Genomic DNA, 24,938 nt, shown 5'->3' with positions numbered 1-24,938 from the left:
AAATGTTCATTCAGAAGTTGATGTTCTGTTCTGGTAGATGGTGCCTCATTAAAGAAACTAAGTAGTATCTAGAAAGGCCAGGTAAGAAGTTCTCTGTAATACATGCAATAAAGAAACAATTGCAACTTAGAAATGACAGAAAATGGAGAGTGCATCAGAAGTTGGTTGTCTGTTTTTTTTACCAGGCACAAATGTTGGATATGTCTTGGAATTGTTGCCATGTCACTGTGTTTGGTCATCATTATGTATACTTTTATCCAGAGAATTAACAAACAGAAATACTGAGATGGTTGGACTAATACTGTGTGTAGTACAATTATGATCTGATCTAAGTCCAGCATTTTTTAATAATGAAAAAGAATTTCAGAGTTTGGAGAAGACTTATAAGAATGACTTAGTGTGTTTATCACTCCTTCTTATTAACAGACTTTATTCGGTCTGTTCCTCAATTAAAAGAGAATAGATTAGGGTGTGACTTAATCCTGATCTAGGAGAGACTGTGTGCCCAATAACCTATTAGATAATAGGGTGCCCCCCCGATGTTAAAGACTTAATTTCTCAGTGCTGATTATTGCTGAAGCAATAAACATTCAGGTGGGGAACAGAGCGTAGTCTTTCAGCAGGTAGGAGTTGGAGTAACTTACTGAGACATGATTTTCTTTTTATAGGCGAAACTTTAAAAGAGGATTTGAAAAGCTCCCCACTAAGAAAATTAAATAGTAATTAGATAGATTTTCCCCCCCCCCCCCGAATATACTTTACATTCTGCAGGTCTTTATTCCCGTTGTAGATTTGGACTTGAAAGACAAAATATTGGCTTAAAACAAATGCTATATAGGGTATTTTTCATGGGTTTAAATTCTAGTAAGCATATATGCTTGGTAGCATGACCCTTTAAACTAGCTTAACTTAGCATTGTCATTATCCTCTCTTCTTTGTATCAACATTGGCTTTTTCTGTTTATTTTTTGGGGAATTGGTTTAGCTCCATGAATCATCACAGTGAACTTTTTTTGGGGGGAGCTGTGTAGGTGTTGGGTGTTTGCTCTGGTTTTTGTTTTTCAGCTTTCTACCACATTAGCTCCATGGCTGTTAGGACCCATAAACAGTTGGGGAGAAAAGGAGAAAAAGAGTTGTGCTGGAGAAAGTGGGAGAGAGGAGTGGGAATTCAAAACCACATTAGTCCTGTCCTAGACTGGATGTGGTTTATTGTTGTGAAACTGCAGCCTTACCAAATACAAGAAATATTTGTTTAAAAATAAAACTACCTTTTACTTTTCAAAACTAGTTCGATAAACTGGAGTCTTGATTACATAATGTAACTTGCAGCCAACCAGTGAGCACGGTTATGAAAACCTATCGTACTTTCCTTGCTGATCGTATCCATTCTTGCTTTGGATCCCATTTCCTGTCAACCTTGCCTCACCATAGAACTTCAGCTATTTTGTGCTGGTTTTTTGGGTTTTGTTTTTCTTCTGCTTCATCTCATTTTGTGTATGATAAGATTTTTGTTCCTGTGTTATACCATAGGTTCATTGCTGTTTATTTGGTCTGTGTGGGTTTCCCTCCTATATGTAGCATAGTATTCACATACTCTTTCAAATTTGGTTTTCCTTGTTCTGAGTTACTAGATGCAGTGAATGTTAGTCACTGCAGTAAATTGTGTTAATGAAGCTTATCCATACTGGGCCAAAAATACTAGGTTTTAGCCGATACTTGGGTATTTCTCAGGGATGAAAAATGTGGTTGAGACTACTAGCTGATGTTATTGTTGGAGACAATAAAGTTGGTCTATCTACAATCTTCTTGTTCAATTACGAACTATAGCATGACAGTTTTTCCTCTTTCTAAGAACATACAAAAGTAAAAGGAAAGGATTTAAAAGCATCGGTAAAAAAAAAATTTGTGCAGGCACAGAGAAACTGGGTGTGCTGTTAGGCATAGCGGTTACCAGTTATCTATGTAGAGTTACTTGTTTCATGGGCTGCACATTACGAATGTAGACTGCATGTTATTTTAAAACATTTTTTTAAAAACCTAGCCAAACAGGAGGAAGTACTAATGAATAATAACATTAAAATCCTTGCTAGCAATTAGTTAAGTGTTTTCATTTCCAAAATGTATGGGAATAGTACAGGCTGGGCACTGATAGATAGAAAGCAGCTTTGAGAATTCCTGGTTGTTGAACGTGAATAATTCCAGCAAGTTGAATGTGAATAATGCACCCTTGCAGGGATGAATGCAGACAACTTACTGAGCTGAATTAAGCAAGTAGCCAGTGGTTTGAGAGAAGTGATTATTCCCCACTTGGGAGGCTACATCTGCATGTTGAGTCCAGTTTTAGGTAGATCCTGTTATATAATATACTGATGAAGGCAACCTCTTCTCAGAGATGCGTGTTGATAAGATGGCAGGTAGTGGGCTTAAGTTGCAGCAAGGGAAATTCTAAATAGCTAAGAGAATCAAACACTGGAAGAGGGTTCCAGAGAGACTGAGAAATATGTACTGTTATAGATGTTCAAAGCTCTGTTGGATATGACCCTAACAACCTGGAAACTTCAAAGATGGATCTCATTTCAGACTTAGCTTAAACACTGCAAGTTTCATGGAACCAGGGAGTTGCTCCATTGATATGCAGTTCTTTAAGTTAATTTGAACATTTTTTCTCCTGCCAATAGCACAAAATTAAGAATTTATCCTGTCTGGGTAAAATTATTAATAAAATGTAAATGCATGAAATATTGTGTAAAAACTGCTTCTTAAAATTACCTTAAATGCAATTACTTTTTTTGGGGGAAAAAAGTATATTTTACAGGGAAGCTTTTTTAACAAAATTCAACATTGTTGTAGTTAATAAATTGATCTGTTTCTGAACGTGTAGTTCTACAGGATGCTTAGATCTAGTAGTTCTCATCCTTTCACTCTTACTGTTTCCTGTCTCTTTTGGGTTTTTTTTAGATTTGATTGGTTTATACATAATTGGCTGTACCCCCAATTTCTTGTAACTTTACAAATTTGAAGGATTGCATGCTACTTAGGTATTTAAGATGCTTACAGTTTAGTATAGTCGCCGTAAGCATGACACACTTGTATCAAAAATATAGTCAGTGCAACTATACTTCTTATGTAAAATAGAGAAATAGAATATCTGCTTAGTTATAGAGCCTTTTCTCATCAGTATCTATACAAAATCTGTATCATTTGCTGTAATACATTTGTTAACAGAGAACTGCCAACCATGCTTCCTAGAACCTGTAATTAAATGCTATTTTAAAGGGATTATATGTTTTGTGTGTTACTGTCTCAATTTCTTGAATGCTAGCAAAAGATGGGTCTTCATATATTTGAATTTTCAATTAATCTTCATTGGTCCTTGTGTTGGGTCTGGCTGAGATGAGTTAATTTTTCCCCATAGCAGCCCTCATAGTGTTGTGCTTTGTATTGGTTACTAGAAAGGTGTTGATAGCACACCAGTGTTTTGGCTACAGCTGATCAGTGCTGGCACAGCATCAAGACTCTCTCCAACATTCCTCCTCACCAGTAGACCAGGGGTGGGCAAGATCTTGGGAGGGGGCAGCCTCAATGTCTGGGTGCTTTTTCCTGGTACTGATGGCCTTGCTGTGCTGGGGCAGCTATCTTGTGGAGAAGATGAGGGAGTACATCTCCTTTAGCCAGCATTTATGTGGATGGTTTTATTATGCAGGCTCCTGAGGTCCTTGTTTACCTTTCTGTGAGATGTTTAATACTACTAATTAATACTGTTAGCATATTACAGGTTTTGTGGAATCTAGTCTTGTCCTGGTGTAAGAGAAGACAACTTTGGGGTGAAGTGATACTGAAGCATGCCCTGAGGCAGACAGTCTCTGGGTGGCAGGGTGTGTGGAAGGATTTGGGCAAATTCCTACAGTGATTATCACCTCCCATAACCTGGGACTTCACACCTGAACAGGCAAGCAACTCTGACAAATTGAGTACCACCTAATAGAAGGCCTACCCTAGTGAAAACCAACAGCTTCTAGTACTTTACTGGGGCCCAGTTCTTTGCCTGTCAAGCCCCAGTTCAGTACCCTCAGAGGACTGGTTGAGGCAGGGATCCAAACTGTGTCTGAGGACACCATGGTTGAGATAAGGACCCAAGCAACAACCGGAGTCATTGCCCCAGTAGTGAAGAAGAAACAAGTGGACAAGAACAACGGTTCCATATCATAGATTGATAAGGGAGGAGGAAGAAGAGGAAAGGTTTGGTCAAAAAAACAGTTCTTTGACACAGAAATTGGAAGAAGCAATGAGGCAACTCAGATGGGAAGTGGGAACTACCCAGTCACTGACATCATCAGAACTTTGGGACATTCGGAAAGATCACAGCCACCAGCCAGGTGAGCAGACTGCTGCCTGGCTGGTCTGATGCTGAGATAATGTGGCTGATGGTCAAAAATGGGAAGGTAAGGAAGCCCAACAGCTAAGATCCCTTGCTAGAAATTGAAGAATTGAGAAATTGGAAAAGAGGCAGCAATTTGCAGTCTCTGGAGATGGCTTCTCTCAAATGTGAGGGCAAGATATCCATTCAAGGAAGATCTTATGAACTCCGCGGGAAAGTGGACTACTGCAAATGAAGATATCCACTACCTAAGAAAATTAGTAGTGCTGTAAGTCATCTACAGTGATCTAGACAACAATGAGGTCTCCAGAGATTCAGAGGATGTTCTGTGCATACAAATCATGTGGAGGAATGTGATTCAAAGTGCCCCAGTGTCATATTCTAACAGCCTGGCAGCAATACATTGCCCAGGTACAGATAGGCCAACTGTGGAGAGAGTGTATTGGCTCCAAAACTTTGGAAAAAATCTCTGTATGTCCTCTGTATGGGACAGCACCTTCTGTCAGGGGCTCCTCAGGAAATGAGTCCCTTCCTGCCCCAGTTGGAGGGAAAGGGAGCCCCAGGTGCATGGTGCACTCTGTTTCTTCCTGTGTGACCAGGGGGAGGACATGAAGAAGTGGGATGATGAACCCGCCTTTAAACTGTAAGTCTGTTGTGGTTTAAGCCCTGCCGGAACTGGAGACCACGTTGCCGTTGCCCCTCCCCCACCCTTAGCCGGTCAGGCTGGCGGTGAGGCACAAACCCCAGGTTAAAATAAGAAGAAATTTAATATAACAGTGTGATAAACAATCTGAACAACAACAGTAACAATGATAACAACAATAAACAGCAATAACAGTAAGCAAGACAAAAGATACACAGAGAAATACCGCAAATGGTTACGGAACAAGCCTGCCACGTGCTCCCCACCACCGAAACCACAAAGGAAAAAGTTCCCGCACTCCCGTGCCCGGACCTCACCGCAGCATGGTATGAATAACCTGGCTGGAGATCCCTTCTCCCTCTCTCTCTGCTGGGGAAACAACCCTATCCTAGCTGAACCAGGACATCTGTGTACACTAACTGAGAGGGAAGACAGCTGTTAAGGAAGGATCACCCAAGAAAGCTGTCAGTGTAATCGGTGTAGAGACACAAGAAGGCAATCTGTGGTCTCCCAGACATAGAAGAACTGAAATCACATCCCCTGATCCTGGTGAAGGGACTTCTGGTCTAGCCGTGCATGGGTCAGACAGTGAGGAACAGGTCCTTGCCTTTGGCCAGAAAGAGGAAAGAGATGACTGGATATACTGGACTGTGTGGATTCAGTGGCATGGCACATCAGACCCACAGACGTATAAGCTTTGGTAGACACTGGTGCACAGTGTGTACTGTTGCCATCAGGGTACAGGGGCACAGAACTCATCTGGACCTCTGGAGTGACAGGGGGATGCCAAGAATTGTCTGTATGGGAGGCTGAGGTGAGCTTAGCAGGGGACATGCTGGAAAAGCACCCCATTGTGACCAGCCCCCTTGTATTCTTGGCATAGACTATGTCAGGGGAGGGTACTTCAAGGGTTGCCGATGGGCTTTTGGTATGTAGCTACTGTGGACACATACAGTGATCTACCCTTCCTGGCCTCTCAGAAGATCTCTTCATTGTGGGATTGCTATGACCTGAAGAAGAGCAGGTGCCAGTTGCTACCAGGATGGTGCACTGATGGCAAACCGAGTCTCCCTGGCTCCCATCCATGAGCTGATTCATCAACTGCAGAGCCAAGGAGTCATCAGCAAGACTCACCTTTTAATAATCCCATATGGCCAGTGTAAAAGTCTGGTGGAGGGTAGAGGTTAACAGACCATCGTGGCCTGAACAAAGTGATGCCACCACTGAGTGCTGGTGTACCAGACATGAACTGGAGTCGAAGGCAGCCAGGCAGTATGCTGCAGTTGACATTGCCAGTGTGGATTTTCTCAATTCCTTTGGCAGCAGAATGCAGGACACAGTTTGCTTTCGTGTGGAGGTGTGTCCAATACACCTGGAATTGACTGCCCCAAGGGTGGAAGCACAGCCCTACCATTTGTCATGGACTAATCCAGACTGCACTGGCAGAGGGTGATGCCTGTGAACATCTACAATATAGGTCAATGACATCATGCAAGACAACAAGGCAGAAGTGTTTGAGAAGGGGGAAAAAAAAAAATAAATTCATATTCTTGTGAAAGCTGGTTTTGCCATAAAGAAAAGTAAGGTCAAAGGACCTGCACAGGAGGTTCAGTTCTTGGGAATAAATGGCAGGATGGATGCTGTCATGTGCCTGTGGATGTGGTCAGCAACTATGTTTCCACCAGCTAACAGGAAACACAGGCTTTCCTCGGCCTTGTGGGGTTCTGGAGAATGCATATTCCAGGTTATAGTCAAGTTTATGAACCCTCTCTGTTGAAAAACAAGAGCATCTTGAGTGGGACTTTGAGCAACAACAAGCCTTTGAGCATATCAAACAGGAAATGGCTCGTGCTGTAGCTCTTAGACTGTCTGGACAGGACCAGCTGTGCAAAATGTACTCTAACTCTGCAGCTGGGGAGCACGGTCTCATCTGGAACCTTTGGCAGAAAACTTAAGGAGAAACCCAAGATTGACCATTAGGTTTTGGAGCCAAGGGTATTTGGGATCAGAAGCTGACTGAAAAAAAGAGATGCTAGCAGTATATGAGGGGGTTTGAGTTGCTTCAGAAGTTGTTGGTACAGGAGCATATCTCCTTGGCACTGTGATTACTCATGCTACCACTGGATGTTCAAAGGAGACATCCCCGCTACACATCATGTGACCAGCACTACATGGAGTAAATGGATAGCACTGATCATGCAACGAGCTTGACTGAGGAAACTGTCTGGGGAAATATAAAACTGTCCACAACCATTCAGGAGTCCTGGAAGAGATCATGGACTGGCCAGAGAGCAGAGATTTTTGAGCAGTGCCTGAGGAGGTGGCTTGTGCCCAAGAACTGCCTTATGAGTTATCAGAAGATGAAAGGCGTTACGCTTTGTTTATTGATGGATCCTGTCATGTGGTAGGAAACCATTACAAGTGGAAGACTGCTCTGTGGAGTCCCACACAACAAGTCATTGAGGCTACTGAAGAAGAAGGTGAGACAAGTCAATTTGCAGAAGTGAAAGCCATCCAATTAGCCCTAGAGATTGCTGAATGAGAAAAGTGGCCAGTACTCTATACTGATTCCTGGATGGTGGCTAATGCCCTATGGGGGTGGCTGCAGCAGTGGAAGACGACCAGTTGGCAGCACAGGTGTAAACCCATCTGGGCTGCTGCGCTGTGGCAGGACTACCTGGGTAGAAAACATGGCTCTAAAGGTACATCATGTAGATGGGTGCTCATGTGCCCAAACGCTATGCCACTGAAGAACATCAGAACAATGAACAGGTAGACAAGGCTACCAAAATTGAAGTACCTCAGGTGGACCTGGACTGGAAGTGTAAGAGTGAGCTATTTGTACCTTAGTGGGCCCATGAAATAGCAGGACATCTAGGGAGAGATGCAACATACAGATGGGCTTATGATTGAGTGGTAGAACTGACCATGGAGGCCATCACACAGGTCACTTGTGAATGTGAAAAATACCGCAGTCAACTGAGCCACATGAGTAAAATCTCCCTGGAATAGAGGACAGTGGCTGGGTTTTCAATATGGCAAGGTGTGGGAAATTGTCTATATTGAACCACTGCCATGAACATTACCACATAGTGGAAGTAACTACTGGTTGGCTAGAAACATACCCTGTAAACCATGCCACTACCCTCTTAGGGTAAGATCTTAAGCCTTGAAAGGCAATTTTTTGGTGACATGGTGCCCCAGAAAGTATTGAATCCGACACTGGGACTCATTTCCAAAATAACATCAAGTTCCTGGGCAAAGAAACATGGCATTGAGTGAGTGTATCTCTTCCCCTATTACCCACAAGCTTCTGGAAAGACTGAGAGAGGACTGGAGAACATTGAACGATGGGGCATGGAAGTACTGGGATACAAATTCAGCACAAGCCATTTGGCTGGTTAACACCAGAGGATGGGATAACTGCCCTGCTCCTGCCCAAAGGAAGCTTTTACATACAGTGGAAGGAGATAAGAACCATGTAGGGAAGTGGCTGGGGAAGGCAGTGTGGATCCTCCTCCCATGGGAAAATGCAGACCTATTGTAGGATTGTCTTTGCTCAAGGACCTGGGTGTATGTGAAACTCAAGTGTCAATTGATTGTCTCAAAACTTGCTTGTGCGTGTGTGCTTTGAATCATAGGGTGGTGTCAGTGATGCCTCGAACATTCATCAAGGACCAGCTGTGGCCTTTGTAATTAATCCAAGTAATGTCAGCCAGGGAAGCGGGAGTGTATTGAAGGATGCACCCTCCCCTGCAGTTGTATTGACAGACTCTTTAGATAAGCCTCAAAGAGGGGGAAACGTGGACTGAGTGAAACCAGGTGTTTCTCATCAAGCAGGAGTGCTGGTCACCGTCTCCATTTTATGTCTGATACTTTTGTGGCTCTATTGTGTATGCCAGATGCCATGCATACCTTGCAAACGACTTTGTGACTAAAGCAGTGAGGAGGTGATAAGAACTGTTAAAAGGTGATCATTTTTGCCCCAGAAGCCAGATGATTGCTCAAGAAGCATAAAGTCAGCAGATCTGTGGGAGCTGAGGCGAAACCAAAGGTGGGCAGGGTGAGCATGACCACCTACTCAATTGCTTGTGGAAATGAGTTCAGGGAATACCTGTCTCTCTTTGTCTAGTATGCAAATCAGCTGATAAAATGAGCTTAAAAGGCAACAGAGAACTTTGCTGTCTGTGCACCCACTACTGAATAACTGAAGACAGAGGACCAACGGGATGCTGCTGTATCCATGGTGGTGGCTATTCTTGCAGCTCTATTCTGGATGCTTGCTTGATTTCTGTCTTTTCCTTCCATTCTCTCCTATCGCTATCACCCTTCACTTTTAATAATTAAAAACTGTTTTGGATGTATGGCATTTGACATCCTTTGTGTCTTAACCTTGATCTTGGGATCATATTGAAACCTCCCCCAACATTGAATTGGGATAGTGTACTTGGTGTGTAATGTAGAAAGGTGAGGAGGCCTGATGTGTGCCTCAAGGAGATTTGACATTGGGGGGAAAAATAATGTGTGATGTGAGTTGTATGTTGCAGGAAGTAATGTGACAGGAATGACCTGAACAGATGAAAAATGTTTTTTTTGCAAGGAATCAGGTAAGTACAGTGATGACACAAACCGGTGGTGGTGCCCAACAATCAAACATACTGCTTCTCCTGTCCTGAACACCTATCTTGACAGATGGGGCCCATGTTGTAGCCTGTTCTGAACCTCTGGAGGAGTGGAGAAACCCCATCGAATGGGAAAGTAATGTGTGCCTGTTAAAGCACAGGGGATAATAGTTAATGAGAATATATAAATCTATGTTGGGTATAGAGATAGTTTAAGTATGTATTTTTAAGTTGTAAGTGTTGGTAAAAAGGGATTTCAAGTAAAGAGAATTAAGCACAGTGGAATGATTACAAGATACATATATATGTGTTATTATTATGTGGGACTTGAGCATGATGCAAATGGTATGGAATAAAGAGATAGAGATTGTACTGGATCTGACTGAGATGGAAAGGTGTTGATAACACACCAGTGACTTGGTTACTGCTGAGCAGTGGTGGCACAGCATCAGGACTGTCTCTCCAACATTCCCCCTCACCAGTAGACCAGAGGTGGGCAAGATCTTGGGAGGCAACAGCCAGGGCAGCTGACCCCAACTGACCAAAGGGATATTCCATTCCATATGACATCTGCTTAGCAATAAGAGCTGAGCAAAAGGATGAGGAAGGGGGGGGCACTCATTATTGATGTTTGTCTTGTGGAGCAACTGTTCCACCTGCTGAAGCCCTGCTTCCTGGGAAGTAGCTGGACATTGCCTGCTGATGGGAAGTAGAGAACAAAATCTTCTGATTTCCTTTGCTTTTGCACGTGACTTTTGCTTTTGCTTTATTAAACTGTCCTTATCTCGGCCCACGAGCCACTTGTTAGATTCTCTTTCCCCTGTTGACTTAAGGAAGGGGAGTGATAGAGTGGCTTTGGTGGGCACCTGACATCTAGCCACAGTCAACCCACCACAGTCCCTGTGGAGCAAGAGTAAGACATGTTTTGAAATGTGTGCTGTGACCTGTTGACATCATTGGTGGCCTGTATTCCATTGCCCAGTCCAGACATCTAAATATTTTTACTATTCTCAGGTCTGTTCTGATCTAGCCATTCAGTATGTATTTTTTTCCCCTATTAAGTGTTATGTTTTTTAATGTTAAGATATGTCAGATGACAATTTGGCTTATTTGCATACTGCATCAAGACCATTTTCTACTACTTCTTTCTATTTTTCAGTATTTTACTTTCCCTTTTCCTATTATCATATCTTTAGCATAGTGTTAGTGTACTGCTCCCTTTCCACTTAGGTTATCTTTCAAGTCTGTTGGTGTGGTCTACTGTTACCTGCTTTCCTGGAAGTGGATATGCATATGTATATAAGTAATAGATAAGCATTTAAATTTAACTTCTTCTATGGGTCCTTTGGTTCTTTGTCATGTTTCACCTTTCTATTCCACTTATAATAAAGGATATTGTTAAGCAACATGTTGCTGCTGGAGTAGTAGAGAGATAAAATTTACTGTCTACCACATTACATGTAATGACTTTTAAGGCTGTAAGTGGTGCTGTGTTCTTGCTGACCAGCACCTTTTCATGATTAGCCATAAAATACATTGGAAGTGTGTGTATAAGGCGGAGGTACATGTTGGTATGGCTGCCCTAAAACTTATATATAGGTAATCAACATGGTTATTTTGGTTTGATATTAATTATGTCAAATGCTGCTTATTCCCCTGTGAGTGATTTTGATAGGTGCTTGGTTTGGCAATGCTTGCATTCAAGACTGATCCTGAATTTTGATGCTGTTCATGCATACAGGGGAGCAATTCTTAGCACTGGGTGAGTAGGAAGACCCCAGGAAGAGGCTCTATTAAGTAAAGGTATTCAGATGTTTCTGGAAGTATCAGTTGGAAAACAGATGTCAGCATTCACATGTGACATTGGTGGCTGTGGTATAGTTGATTGTAGTTGGTGTTAGGAGATACCAAAGTTTGCATGTTTTCAGTAAGCTTTAATTTGCGTGTATACAGTTTATTTTTTTGAATAAATCTTACTGACTGAACTGCTTCAAAGTATTTCTTTCACTATGTAGATCTTGGCTTTTTACTGTTCTTAGTTGCTATCTTTGTGTGTGTATGCTTTTCTCTTAAATTTTACAAAATCTATGTGACAAATACATTTTGGGTGTTATAGAATGATTTCTAGTAAGCTAATATCTGCAATCTGTACAACTCCTTTGAAAGTTTGGGGAAAGAATGGAATTTGAAGCAGCTCCAAACCTACTGGAAAATAAATTCTGGAGTAGCATTGCTAGGCTGAAATAATGAGATGTCTGGCTTCTGTAATGATGGTACTTAGACAATGGATAGATTAGATTTGTGAACCTATACTTAATCCTGTTGCTGAAAGTTCTGACCTGTGTTCTGAAAAAACAGCAATATAAATACATTAATGGGTTACTGTTAAATGTCATTAAGATTCTTGGTTAGTATTTATAATTAACACGTATAACATTTTAAAAAAGACATTTTAGTTTGGTGTTGTCAATACTTGCACTTAAGTTTAGCCTGAAGTATTCAAATATTTATGTGGAACTCGCTGGCGTGATTTGTGTGTGGAGCTGGTAGATTGATGAGGTGGTTGTGTCCTTGTGGCCTTAAGGTAGTATGTTAGGTTTGCTTGGAAGTTTTACAGATTTCAGATATCCTGCTGACTGTTACTAGTGGATATAAATGTGTTTCAGTATTCAGTCTGTTGCTGCTTGCTTCGTTGTCAGTTAGCATGTGCATTTTGAAGTGTTTTAAGCTGGATTTGCTGTCAGGGTAGTGCAGTTCAGTCTGTGGCTGTTGGCTTGATGCTACTATCCTGTCTGCTAAAGTGATCTCTACACTGAAGTTTAGAGTTGTGGCATGAACTTTGTTATGTTCAGGTAGAGCTGTTAGTGTTGTTGCACAGATATTTTTGTTTTGGGGAGCTGATCTGAGTGGAAAGGACTCCAGCAGCCTCTGTCAGTCTCTGTCAGGTGGATCAACTTGTCTGGTTATGTGGGTGGTTGCAGAAACAGCTGTGCCACATGATAGCATAACGAAATGAGTCTGTAGACCTGATAACTAGGTGGACCTTGAGAAGTGTTAAAACTCCTTTTAAAAGCCAGAGATATAAAAGGTGACAGTAAATCAGAGCCACTGCATATCTGAGGCATATCTGAACATAAAATACTAGGGTTGATGACTAGATGTCCCTCAGGAAGGATATAAGGAGGGAAAAAACCCCCAAACCAAAAAAACCCCAACCATCAAAAAGTGCTGAATGATTGTAGTAAGAATGTTTAACAAAATAGGGGTTTATTCTGTCATTGCCTGTGGCAAGAGTTATATCTGATGACCCAGAAGGGCCCTACAACTCCTCTTTTTTTTTTCCTAACATGGAGTTCTTCTACTCAGGTAAGTAGGTGTCAGTCCATACATAGTATATGTTATTCACTATCCAAATTGAGACTGGACTGCAGTAGCAGCATTGAGATTTAGCTTAAAGCTGTCTTAAATTGCAACCCTTAAAAAATGTTGAATTTCTCTTGCTTTTGTAGCACTTTTTTCAGTTTTTATGAGTGAGTATAGTTGGCCTCAGTTGCAGTGTAGAAGAGCTGTTTAAAGGTAATTTTAATTGAAGTGGTTTAATTGGCTTTTGGGGTGAACTGTGGCATACATTGTCAGCTGCTGGGGTTCGGTTGATGATTAGTACCCCAAGAAAGCCATGGTATGTAGTTTGCATCTGGTTGTGTAGGGAATGAACATCCCTGAGTTGTAACAAGACATTACAGAATACTGTTAATTTAGAGACCTTCTTGATAGCTGTGTACAGTCTTTACAATAGTCTGAGGTTTTGATCATTAGACTTATGAAAAGTCAAGTGATAAAAAGGGATTTATTATTATTTATAAATTGTTCATGCAACTCATCTATTTTTCCCTTTCTCTGAATGATAAATGATTAATTGATGATTAAGTAGCTTTGATTTGAAAGACTGGAAGAGTTGCAACTTGGATCTTAAATTTCCACTTTAGACAAATTGCTATCTATGTAGTTACTCTTTTCTCCTTGTTCATTACCTTGCGTTTATTGCTTAGTGATTTTGCCTGCCATAATGTTTGAGCATTCATGGAATTGCAGAATGGTTTGGGTTGGAAGGGACCTAAAAGATCATCTAGTTCCAACCTCCTGCCATGGGCAGGGACACCTTCCACTAGACCAGGTTGCTCAAAGCCCCGTCCAACCTGGCCTTGAACACTGCCAGGGAGGGGGCAGCCACAGCTTCTCTGGGCAACCTGTTCCAGTGCCTCACCACCCTCACAGGGAAGAATTTCTTCCTTATATCTAATCTAAATCTACCCTTTCAGTTTAAAATTATTACCTCTTGTTCTATCCCTACCTTCTATCCTATCCCTGATAAAGAGTCCCTCCCCATCTTTCCTGTAGCCCCCTTTAAGTACTGGAAGGCACTATAAGGTCTCCCTGGAGCCTTCTCTTCTCCAGGCTGAACAACCCCAACTCTCTCAGCCTGTCCTCACAGGGGAGGTGCTCCAGCACCCTGACCATCTTTATGATCTATGTCCTTCTTATGTTGGGTGCTCCAGAGCTGAACACAGTACTCCAGGTGGAGGTCTCATGAGAGTAGAGTAGAGGGAGAGAATCACCTCCCTCGACCTGCTGGCTGTACTTCTCTTGATTCATCACTGTGGTATCCTTCTGTACTTTACACCCAGCTTCTGTTTTCAGCTCCTGTGAATGATTAGAAAACTGTCACTTCAGTAGTCACTGTCTCTTATGGTTGATTTATGTATGTTGACCTATATAATTTTTTTTTTGGAACATCTCTGGCAACTTCTCTTTATTGTGATAACGGCAAACAACACATGATACTTTTCTATTTAAATAATTACAAATCTTCCAGAAAACCTTTTCTTAAATCTTTATTATAGATAGTTTCCACTGCAGTTTTTAGTGAAGAACGTGTTTGAATGCCTTTTGGAAGTCTTGAGTGCTGTATACCAGGTTAATCAGGGTTGTTCAACAAGTATGTGAATTCTTCAAAAGATATCTCCAGTAGTCCTGTGTGTCATTACCTTTGTTTTCCAAGATCCATCTTAGTTTTTTCTCTCTATCTTATTTTTACTTTTGTATATTTATTCAGCTGTAGTTTCTATCAGTCTGTTTAGTGCTGGGAATAGGACTGTAGTCTGCAATTATTTGGGTAATGGTTATCACCTTCTGCTTAAGTAATTGGTTACAGATACTGAAATAGAAAATTGCTGGCTGTCTTTAGAAATCTCAAGTGAATGCCGTGTGGCCCTAGTGACTTGTTTTAAAAGCCTCTTCTGTTAGCACTATACAACATTTTTTCCTCTGGCTTGACCCCTAGAAAGAGAGCTTAGATGTGGTCTTCCCTGATCTTTTCCTTACTGAACATCAATGCAAAGAGTTTATTCTGTGTTTTCTGCTGTGGTTCAGGCTTCTTGGACTCCTTTTCTTTAGAAGATTTTTACTCTCTTTAAAATTGTCAAGAATTGCCACTTTAGACAAACCTTTGCTCTGACATACGTCAGTAACCTGTCTTGAACCATGCCTAGCAAATTGTAAAGGGCGAATGTAATAGGGGGGTGTTTAATGTACAGTTCCAGCATCTTTGTAGCTCAGAGACTTCCTGATAGTAGTCTTTATGGGGTTTTGGGATCTTTTTAGATTGGTTGTATACTTAATATGGTGAGTTTTTAAATGGCCTTCATGCTTTCAAGAAGTGTTTTCTCTAGCTGCTCTATTTCATTTTCTTTTACCTGGGTTTCTCACACTTAGGTTGTTCGTTTCTAAGTCAGATGTTGAAGTAATGAGTATTATTTTCTTTTTAAATTCCCCAGGGAATTTAAATATGTTTTTCTGGAGTGCTGTCTGGATAATTGCATCTTGAACTATGTTGTGTGGCTCAGAATTAGATCCGTTTTTCTTTCTGTTAGTCTTCTAGCAGGTTGCAGTTTGCTGTGTTGTAAGAATTTGTCTCCATCATTCAGTGGTGTGGAGGTTTTTTCGTCTGTGCTCTTCTCCTAGTCTGCACAATGGTAGTTGAAGTCTTCAGTTATTACTTTGCAGTGTTTCTTGTTCCCCTTATCTCACACGTGCTGTCACTGTTAAGTGGAAGTGATTGATAGTATACCATTAAGACGCTATTTCTTCTAGTTTGGAATTTAAATGTAGCACAGTGCCTGCTGAAGTAAATAATTTAGTTAGGATACTGTGCTTTCATAGCAGAAAGTAGTATTCCTTCATGGGGGCAAATCAATCCTTCTCGTTCTTATGTTTGTACCTTAGTACTATACTGTTCCCAGAATTTTGTTCGTCTGTTCGCTTTTGAAGATGTCTCAGTTATGTATGCTCTCAAAAGCAGTCTTTCAAGTTTTACCTTTTTATTTTTAGACTTCTAGCCTTTATACAAAAGCACTTGCACACTCTGGTCTGACTTTGCATGTCTGTTTCAAGTGCCCTGAGTTGGTGGAACTGTAGGTTTGGCTGGATTTCAGTGACTCCTTTTGATTTTTTTGTGACTTTGCTCTAAGTGCACATAACTATGACTGTGCTGTTTTGTCACCTCCATCCCAGGTGTTATTAATGGCACTTAATAAAGGCTTTTAAATTCCAGTTTCTGCTTTTGTTAAAGTGGAGTTGGTATTTTTTTAGGTAGATGCACACCTCACATCAATTTCTGAAATTCATGATAAATATAAAACTGTATTTTAACATTCAGTAATGGAGTTAAGACCTGGCCTGTGAAGCATTACCTAGCTGTCTATTTTAAAAGCTGTGGTATTTGCCATCCTTCCAGAGAAGTGCATGCATTTTGCCTTTTATTTCTCCCAGCAATTAAGCCTTGAATGTAGCTACAGGATTTATTTCACCATGAAGACTTTTATAGATGAGTGATGGGAGCCTAAGTTAAAAGAAGTACACAAAGCCTGCTTTAGGAAGGACTGTTGTTTATTGGTAGTGCCTCCATTTGCATCCAGCTGTAACTTTGGTACCTGTGCGCTACCACAAAGCCTTGAGCTCTTTCTGCAGAGTATCAAATGTACATTTTCTGCAAACTAGGTCTCACCAGTTTGTCTCTTGTTTTTTTTAAAGTCTCAACAATTCATCCAGTGATCTGTCTAATCAATCTTGCAGATTTCTAGCAATTATATGTCTATTGTTAAGCATAATGTGCTGTTACCAGTTTTGAGATGTGAGGTTTTTCCTTGTTTCCCAGTCTAAACGTATTCTTTTCACTCTGCAAAAATTCCTGTTTTGGAAGTTTTTCATTTAGAAATACTGACTGTCATATTGTCTATGTATTTTTTGTGTTTCTCTTTGGTACCAGCATTTTTAGAAAACAAGCTACCTCAATTTGAAAATTATGAGTGAAAAAAATATTCAGATTTTTTGGGTAATGTAAGTCTTACAGAGGTAGGAGCTGATATTTGTAAGGAAATATATGCAGATTTTACTTAAGACTATGCACTGTTTGTTAAGTACATAAACTTTCCTTACTTTTATGTCATACCTAATAATACAGGTCATGAAAACCTTTTTAAAGAGCCTTTGTGGGGAAAAAAGCAAATGTATGCAGGCAAAAAGATACATATTTTGGATCTTACCTTTGCTACATATTACGTGAATATGCTGTAATACAGCCAAAGTCTGTCTTTCTACTAAGGATCTCTGAAAACAGGAATAGCAAAGGTTTGAGTCAAGCCTGAGATATAGTCTTGGCATAGTCTCATTTCTTCTTTGCTCCCATCTGTTCAGGTATATTTAAAACTTTATGAAAAGCTTTGTGTGCTTGTGATGCTTTTGTTACTGTAGAGAAAGAAAATAACATGGAACAAACCCGGGAAACTTTAAGAGCCATGAATTAATTCTTTTCAACAAAAGGTGAGATGTAGGGAAATCTAACTTTGAATTCCTTCTTTGCCCTGGAAAGAAAAATAAGATAGGTAAAAGAGAATATTGGATTAACCTTCAGTGTAACTGACTGATTTCCAGGGAAGTACGAGCCAACTGCATTGATAATACAATTTGTCTTTTTTTAAATGCAAGAAAACCTCTCTCATTCCAATTGAATGTTACCTTTATTACAGTTCAGATGCTATTACATAATGGAATTTGGCTATAAGGTTAATATATCAAGGCGTTAAAAGGTGGTTGCCTCTCCTCTAGGGTTAATCTGGTTCACAGCTTTGCTGTTTGGTCATCATACTGCACCCCCCTACCCCACCCCCCAAGTTAATGGACAGGAGGTCTTGAATAATGTTGTAAATGTGTAAAAGAATATTGGAGCTTTATTCCTCTGGGCCTCGTTGCTGTCTTGGAATTTTAAGGGCTGTCCTCAAACAGTAGAACTACACAAGTTGATACTCTGTTTTAAAAATGCTGCCAAGTCTGGGAAACCTAATGACTGTTATAAAACTTGAAGAATAAATACAGGCTTGAACTTTGAACATTTTTCAGTCTCTTGTGGATGATCACGTGTTAATATAAGCTATGGATGCCTAAACCTGTGCTAAGTATCACTGCAGTGCATATATACAATTAAAAAACTATTAGCAGTGTAAGGTTTATATTGCCTTGTAAGCCTCAGTTAGAAAGTATGTTCTGCAGTTTTCCTATTGCTATATCTTAGTTTATCTAAGTATATTCTGCAACAGGAATCACGGAACTTGACATGATTAAAAAAAAAGCAAAGAAATATAACTGCTAAGGTTTGTTTATTCAATAGCTCAGTTTAGCTGAACCATTTCTGTAATATTCTATTACAGATATACTTATTAATTCTAGTGTTTGATTACTTAATTGCAGTTATGTCTGTCTCTTACCAAACATTGTATTTTTTCCATCTATCTATAAAGCATCAAAGGATTCTGGAAGTGTAATGTGACAGAGTGGAAAAATCTCAAATAAACAGTATTGTTGCTTCTTTACTCATTACAGTGGTTGCATAGACTGACATTCTCTCTTTAGCATTGTAGGATGATAATGCTAAAAGTTAGGTTTGAACCTAGAACTGTAAATTTAGAAGGAAGTCAGTTTAATGAACGTAGCTGGCAGAGGACATTTGAAGTGAAGAAACTGTTTTGGATATCTAATGCTTGTTTTAACCCTGTTTCAGAACACACTGCTGTTGTGGAGGGCAGCAAGTTGATGATACAAGAAGAGCAGGTTCCCCACAGGAAAGAAATTAAAAGATCTTGGAGCCACTTATTAAGGTAAACAGATTGCAGTGGATTTCTGGATGGGTAAGTATTGATGAGTAGGAAATTTCTGTTTACCTACCTTCCTTGATAAAGGATTTAGAAAACAGCACAGAAAGCTACTTTCTAGCCTTTCACAAAAGCTCAGTGATCTTACACATTAGTGTATACTCCAGGACATACCCAAATTATGTCTGTATTTTTCTTGTGTATCTCAAAATCAATTTAACTTACTGATTTTTAGTACAGATTTTTTTTTTTAGAGAGGTCTTAGGCCCTTTAGAACCAATTATATACCAATTTGGTATTACAGCTACAAAAATCCTATATCCAGGTTGCCTTTTATAATTTCTTGAATTCATGGTAAAATTGATGATTATGAACAATTACTAAAAGTAAACAAACTCTCAGGCAAAGTAACTGAAAAAGATTTAGATTAGATATAAGGAAGAAATTCTTTCCTGTGAGGGTGGTGAGGCACTGGAACAGGTTGCCCAGAGAAGCTGTGGCTGTGTCCTCCCTGGCAGTGTTCAAGGCCAGGTTGGACGGGGCTTTGAGCAACCTGGGCTAGTGGAAGGTGTCCCTGCCTGGGGCAGGTGCGTTGGAACTAGATGATCTTTAAGCTCCCTTCCAACCCAAACCATTCTATGATTCTATTCTATGAAAGTAGCTATTGGGAAGGAGCCTGAAGAAGCATTGCTTGCTGTCATGAAAAAAAGAGTTGAAGTTGTTTAAACTGCAGTGGAATACAAGGTAGTAAGTCAGGCTGGAAGGAGATGTTGCTGTGCACCATCTGCTGCTCAGTAATGTATCTGTTCTTGTCATGGGCAGCAGTTTTGTATCTCTTTTGCTTACTTCTGTTTTCCAGTTATATTGGGGCTACCTAAGGAGCTTTAGCAGTGTGGGGTTGGGGGAGAATCAGTCAGATTTCGAAGTTGTTACTATGCAAAATGATGTTGCCTTTTTTTGTGTGCTAGGCGCACTTAAATATGCACTTCAGTCTTTTATATATGTATTGATATTGAAACTAACATTTGTAATAGGAATTAAACTTAATAGGAATTCAGATTTTCTTTTTGCATGTCTAACTTTTGATCTTGCTCTGTAGTCTAGTAAAAGCAGTGTTACAGAATCATTGTGTGCCTATGTGGGTAGGAAAGGGACTGAGAAATCAGGATCATGTAATAAATACCATAAAAAATTCTGTTTCCTATGTATGTATTGCTAAACAGTGATGTGTAGCTATTGTGTAGGAAATGTTGGTGATGGCAATATTTTTTGCTACTACAGGATTAGAAAGTAAATGAATGTTAAGACATTCAATAGAGAAACTTTGTTTTTTCTTTATGTGATCTTAGGAAGAAAAAGTAAAATCTGTATCTATTAATCTGTAGTTATTTTTAAGAACTGTTGTTGGAAAGTGGTATCTTACTCTGAAGTTGGGTGTTGTTTTTTTTCTTGTTTTATGTTTTTCTTCAAACAGCAGATCAGAAATGGACACAAGTCCTCTGGGAGGATTAGAACTGCCTGAACATACTCCTGGCCTGCTAGGGAATACAACCATGGCAGCAGGTCTTGCAAATGTGGGAAATACATTTGCAGGTCCACCAAGTTCTTTAGTTTCTAGACCTAATAAATTCCAAGACTCACCTATAGAAGATGACGATGATGTAGTTTTTATTGAACCCATACAACCTCCACAAAATTCTACGTCTCTGATAGCAGATCAAAGGAACACTGCATTTACAACATCAAAAAATGAAGAACCTCAAGGGAATGATTGCAAAATGCTTCGTCCTCCAAAAGACTTAAATTCTCAAAAGGGGAGTATAAGTGAAACTATTATTATTGATGATGAAGAAGACATTGAAACAAGTCAAGGACAAGAGAAGAATGCTTCCAGTTTTAATGAACGAAGACTCCCAGAGTGTAAAAATAGAACCAACGATACGGAATTCTCAGCTTCCGGTTTTTCAAGAAGTAAGGTAAATTCAGGAATAGGTAATAGTGGTATAACCACAGAACCAGACTCTGAAATTCAGATTGCTAATGTTACTACATTAGAAACAGGTGCTATGAGCTCTGTGAGTGATGGTCATTTAGAAAACGCTGAAGGGCGTGACATGAACTTAATGATTACACATGTAACATCACTGCAGAATGCCAACTTGGGAGATGTATCTAACGGACTGCAGTCAAGTAATTTTGGTGTTAATATACAAACATACACCCCATCTTTGACTTCACAGACCAAGACTGGTGTAGGACCTTTCAATCCTGGTAGAATGAACGTGGCTGGAGATGTATTTCAAAATGGAGAATCTGTGACTCATCATAATCCTGGTAAGTTGCAATTCTGAACATTTCCTTAAAAAATGAAAATAAATAATAATAAGATTAAAATATTTTTGGCAGTGGCACAGCTTAGCTTTTAGCTTAATTCGTGTGGATGATCTTGGTTACCTTCATCCCCATCACAACCTTATCTGTGACTCTGGAATAAAATATGCTCAATACCAGTGACATATTGTGTTATGTAGGTAAACTATCCCAGTTTAGCAGTTAGTGATACCTTCAGATGTTTTGACACACAAAGTATTTGTATATGAAGCAAAGCTTTCTTTATGACTTAAGTGTACCCCTTTAATTCACACAAATAAAGATTAGTGTATCTCTCAACTTTTGTACCTTTTTGTGGAGTTCAGTAATTTAAGTATTATTTTACTGATACGTCTTGCCATCTGAATATAACTTGACATGCAAAAAAACTGAATTTGAAAGTCTGATCATAAGTAGCCAGCTGTAGTAATTCATTGCATACCGAGCAATTCTTGGTGTTTACAATACTTAATAAAATGGAGTCAGAGTTACTTGTGGACTCACATATTCATGCAGTAAGTTATACATACTTTATAATTGCTGTCTAGTTGCCTGTGATAATATGTATTTATATCATACAATATTAATTAGTTTGAATTGACTGGTTTTGTTCTGTATCTGTGTAAATAGCAGTATACTGTCTCCTGATTTAGCAAGTAAACAGGTATTGCTAAAAGTCAAATGGAACAGCCATGAATGGTCTTCTGGAATTGCTATTGTACAGAATTTAAGCTTTCACATAAGCAATTTAAAACCTTTCAAGTTTGAACATATACTAGTACTCTGCTGCCCTGTTAGGCTAGAAGTGGGGGGGAAAAGCCAAATTACCATTTACTACAGGTTTAACTTCAGGCTATTTAGGGTCATTTTAAATGGAAAATTTAAACCAGTTACAATCTAGGTGCAGTAAACCCTTCTTAATGCTTATTAACTTGTTCATATGTTGATTAAAACACATGGATTTTTTTTTTAAACCTGTTTTTCAACAAATATTTAAATATTACAGTTCTTCTATTTGGTCCTGTATTACCAAATGTAATTTGTGCAAGTATTAATACCTTTCATATTCTGTTATGGAAAGGGCAGTATGAAGCTAAGCTTTAAGTTGGATGTTAGGTTGTGGGGTTTTTGTGTTTATCTTGAAACTGATTTCAAAATTTGACTTCTAAAGTTGAAAGCTGGGAAGTTTTTATAGTTGGATGTCTCACTGAATAATTTAGAAATTCAGTTCTTAATCTTTTAAAACCAACATTCCCCCTACTGCTAGTTGATCCCTTAGACATGGGATATAATAATTGTGTTATCACAGATGGTCAAGTAGTTGTGTATGAGTACTTAAAGCATTTGTAACCTTAAAGTAGTGCCTTTTGTTTGTCTTGGGGAAAGTGCATCTTAAGAAAATCAGAATGTGCTTTCCCTTTAACTACTGAACTTTTATTTTTCTTGTGATTAACAGAGACACACCAGAGTTCTGCTGGTATGAAGTATGATAGGCTGGGACCATAGCAGTATTGAAACAGATTGTGTTCAGAGAGACAGGAGTAGTGGCTGGGAGTCCTGTTAGAGACTTCATGAAAAAGGCTCACTCAGAAGGGAGGAAAAAAAAAAGATTGCAAGTAGATATGAGAGATGTATTTCATGGTGTACATATAGAGAAATTTTTTATGGCTGTGGTCTTTGTATTGGAAAAACGAGTGGTAGGTTCAAAAGGAAGCAGGAAGGGCTGAAACAGGTAAGAGAAGGAGAAAAATACCAGATGAGAGGAGTTAGAAAAATGGCAAAGAAGAAAATGAGAAGAAGAAACGAGGAGGAAAGACGGCTATAGTGGAAATGGCTTTTACACAAGAAAAAGCCTGAAACATGGTAGGTGCAAATCTTTTACAGGTTACAGGGTTTTGTACTTAGAAAGATGTAAGGGAAAGGTTTTCAAGATACAAGTTGCAGTTTTGTTCTTTTTCCCTAGAAGTTGTTCCTTTTCTTCTAGAAAATCTGTCAGTAAGTTAACCCTGCCTGTTAGAAACTTTGATAATATGACAGGAAGCATTTGATCTTAAATATGTTTAATATATTCTACACAATTCGAGTCTAAGATTGCGAAGGATAGATTAATCTCTGGATCAGTGGTGTTCCATTTGTTCTCATTTCCAGGTTTCTAAAATACTTCCAATGGATGTGGAGACTCCTACTCAGTTAGTTTAAAACTACTGATGATAAAAATGCATTTATTTATATAATTTAAAGATCTCGGATTGAAAAACACCGCTTATAGTTCCAAAATAGGACATTAGAAGTTGGATGGCAAACTTTTTTTCAGATACCACAACTTTCTTTAAGGATATGCCAGTTAACATTTGAATGCCAAAACTTTGCATAAGGATTTAATACATCCATTTACAGAGCAGTTTGGCAAATCTCAGAACTAGTCATTTTCTTAAAGGCACTCTAGCTTGCATCTTGGACAAGACCTGTGATTCATATTTGCTTCCTATATAGAGGATTTGAAGCCTTGAAGATGCAAACATGTATTGTGTCCTGATACTTCCTTTTTTTCTCCCTAGTGACAAAGGAATTAGGACATGTGACAACTACATGTTAGAAAAATAGTAGATCAAAAAACTGTTGGTAGTGAGGCTCAGGCAAATGCATTATATGTATTTGTATCAGAAATTGTGTGTCCCTCAGGACTAGGGAAGAGATTGTTCTTCTCTACTTGGCACTGGTGAGGCCGCACCTTGAATACTGTGTTCAGTTTTGAGCCCCTCACTACAGGAAAGACATTGAGGGGCTGGAGTGTGTCCAAAGAAGAGCAGTAAAGCTGGTGAAGAGTCTAAAGAACAAGTTCCGTGAGGAGTGGCTGAGGGAACCTGGAGAAAAGGAGGCTGAGGGGAGACCTTATACGCTCTCCACAACTACCTGAAAGGAGGTTGTAGCAAGGTGGGTGTCAGTCTTTTTACCCTAGTAACAAGTGACAGGAAGAGAAGAAATGGCCTCAAGTTGCACCAGGGGAGGTTTAGATTGGATGTTAAGAAAAATTTCCTCACTGAAAGGGTTGTCAAGCATTGAAACAAGCTTCCCAGGGAAGTGGTTGAGGCACCATCCCTGGAGGTATTTAAAAGAAATGTAGGTATGGTGCTTAGGGACATGGTTTAGTGGTGGACTTGACAGTGTTAGGTTTACGGTTGGACTTGATCTTAAATGTCTTTTCCAACCTAAATGATTCTGTGATTCTTTATGTGGTTTGGAAGATTTTCTCTGGATCAGTGTTAGTTTATTCCCATTGTATAAGTGCCTCCACTGTATGGGAAACAGTAGGTGCACAACAGAGAAACTTTTGTCCAACCTGTTAATTCAGAACCTAGTGTCCCCAGTAAACATTGGAGTACATTTGGTTTGGAAGGGACCTTTAAAGAATACCTAGTCCGGCCACCCTACCATGGACAGTGACATGTTTCATTAGACCAGGTTGCTCAAAGCCTCATCCAACCTGACTGTGAACACTTCCGGGGAAGGGTATCCACAACTTCTTTGGGCAGCTTGTTCCAGTGTCTTGCTACCTTCATAATAAAAAAAAAAATATTCCTTGTGTCCAATCTAAATTTAGCCTCTTTCAATTTAAAACCATTGCCTCTTGCCCTTTCACTACAGATCTTGGTAAAAAGTATCTCCCCCATCTTTCTTGTAAGCCCCCTTTATATATTGAAAGGGTGCAATAAGGTCTCCCCA

General features: G+C 39.7%; 1 protein-coding gene across 9 annotated transcripts in view; it reads left to right on the top strand.

The window, feature by feature from the left end:
* Window positions 1-24,938, top strand: part of ZMYM2 (zinc finger MYM-type containing 2) — a 98,147-nt gene that overhangs the window by 7,101 nt on the left and 66,108 nt on the right. For 5 of the 9 annotated variants that reach the window (XM_074915810.1, XM_074915754.1, XM_074915819.1 and 2 more), the window contains 2 exons: window positions 18,755-18,851; window positions 20,320-21,179. In XM_074915810.1, the coding sequence (XP_074771911.1) occupies window positions 18,787-18,851; window positions 20,320-21,179 (925 nt within the window). In that variant the 5' untranslated portion in view covers window positions 18,755-18,786. Of the gene's footprint in view, window positions 1-18,754; window positions 18,882-20,319; window positions 21,180-24,938 lie in introns of all 9 variants that reach the window. The other 4 variants (XM_074915781.1, XM_074915829.1, XM_074915800.1 and 1 more) reach the window with 3 other exon arrangements.

The sequence above is a fragment of the Athene noctua genome, chromosome 1, assembly GCF_965140245.1.
Source record: "Athene noctua chromosome 1, bAthNoc1.hap1.1, whole genome shotgun sequence".
Classification (NCBI taxonomy): Eukaryota; Metazoa; Chordata; class Aves; order Strigiformes; family Strigidae; genus Athene; species Athene noctua.
Note: the sequence above shows the minus strand (reverse complement) of the source record. Positions and strands in the feature narration are given on the sequence as shown.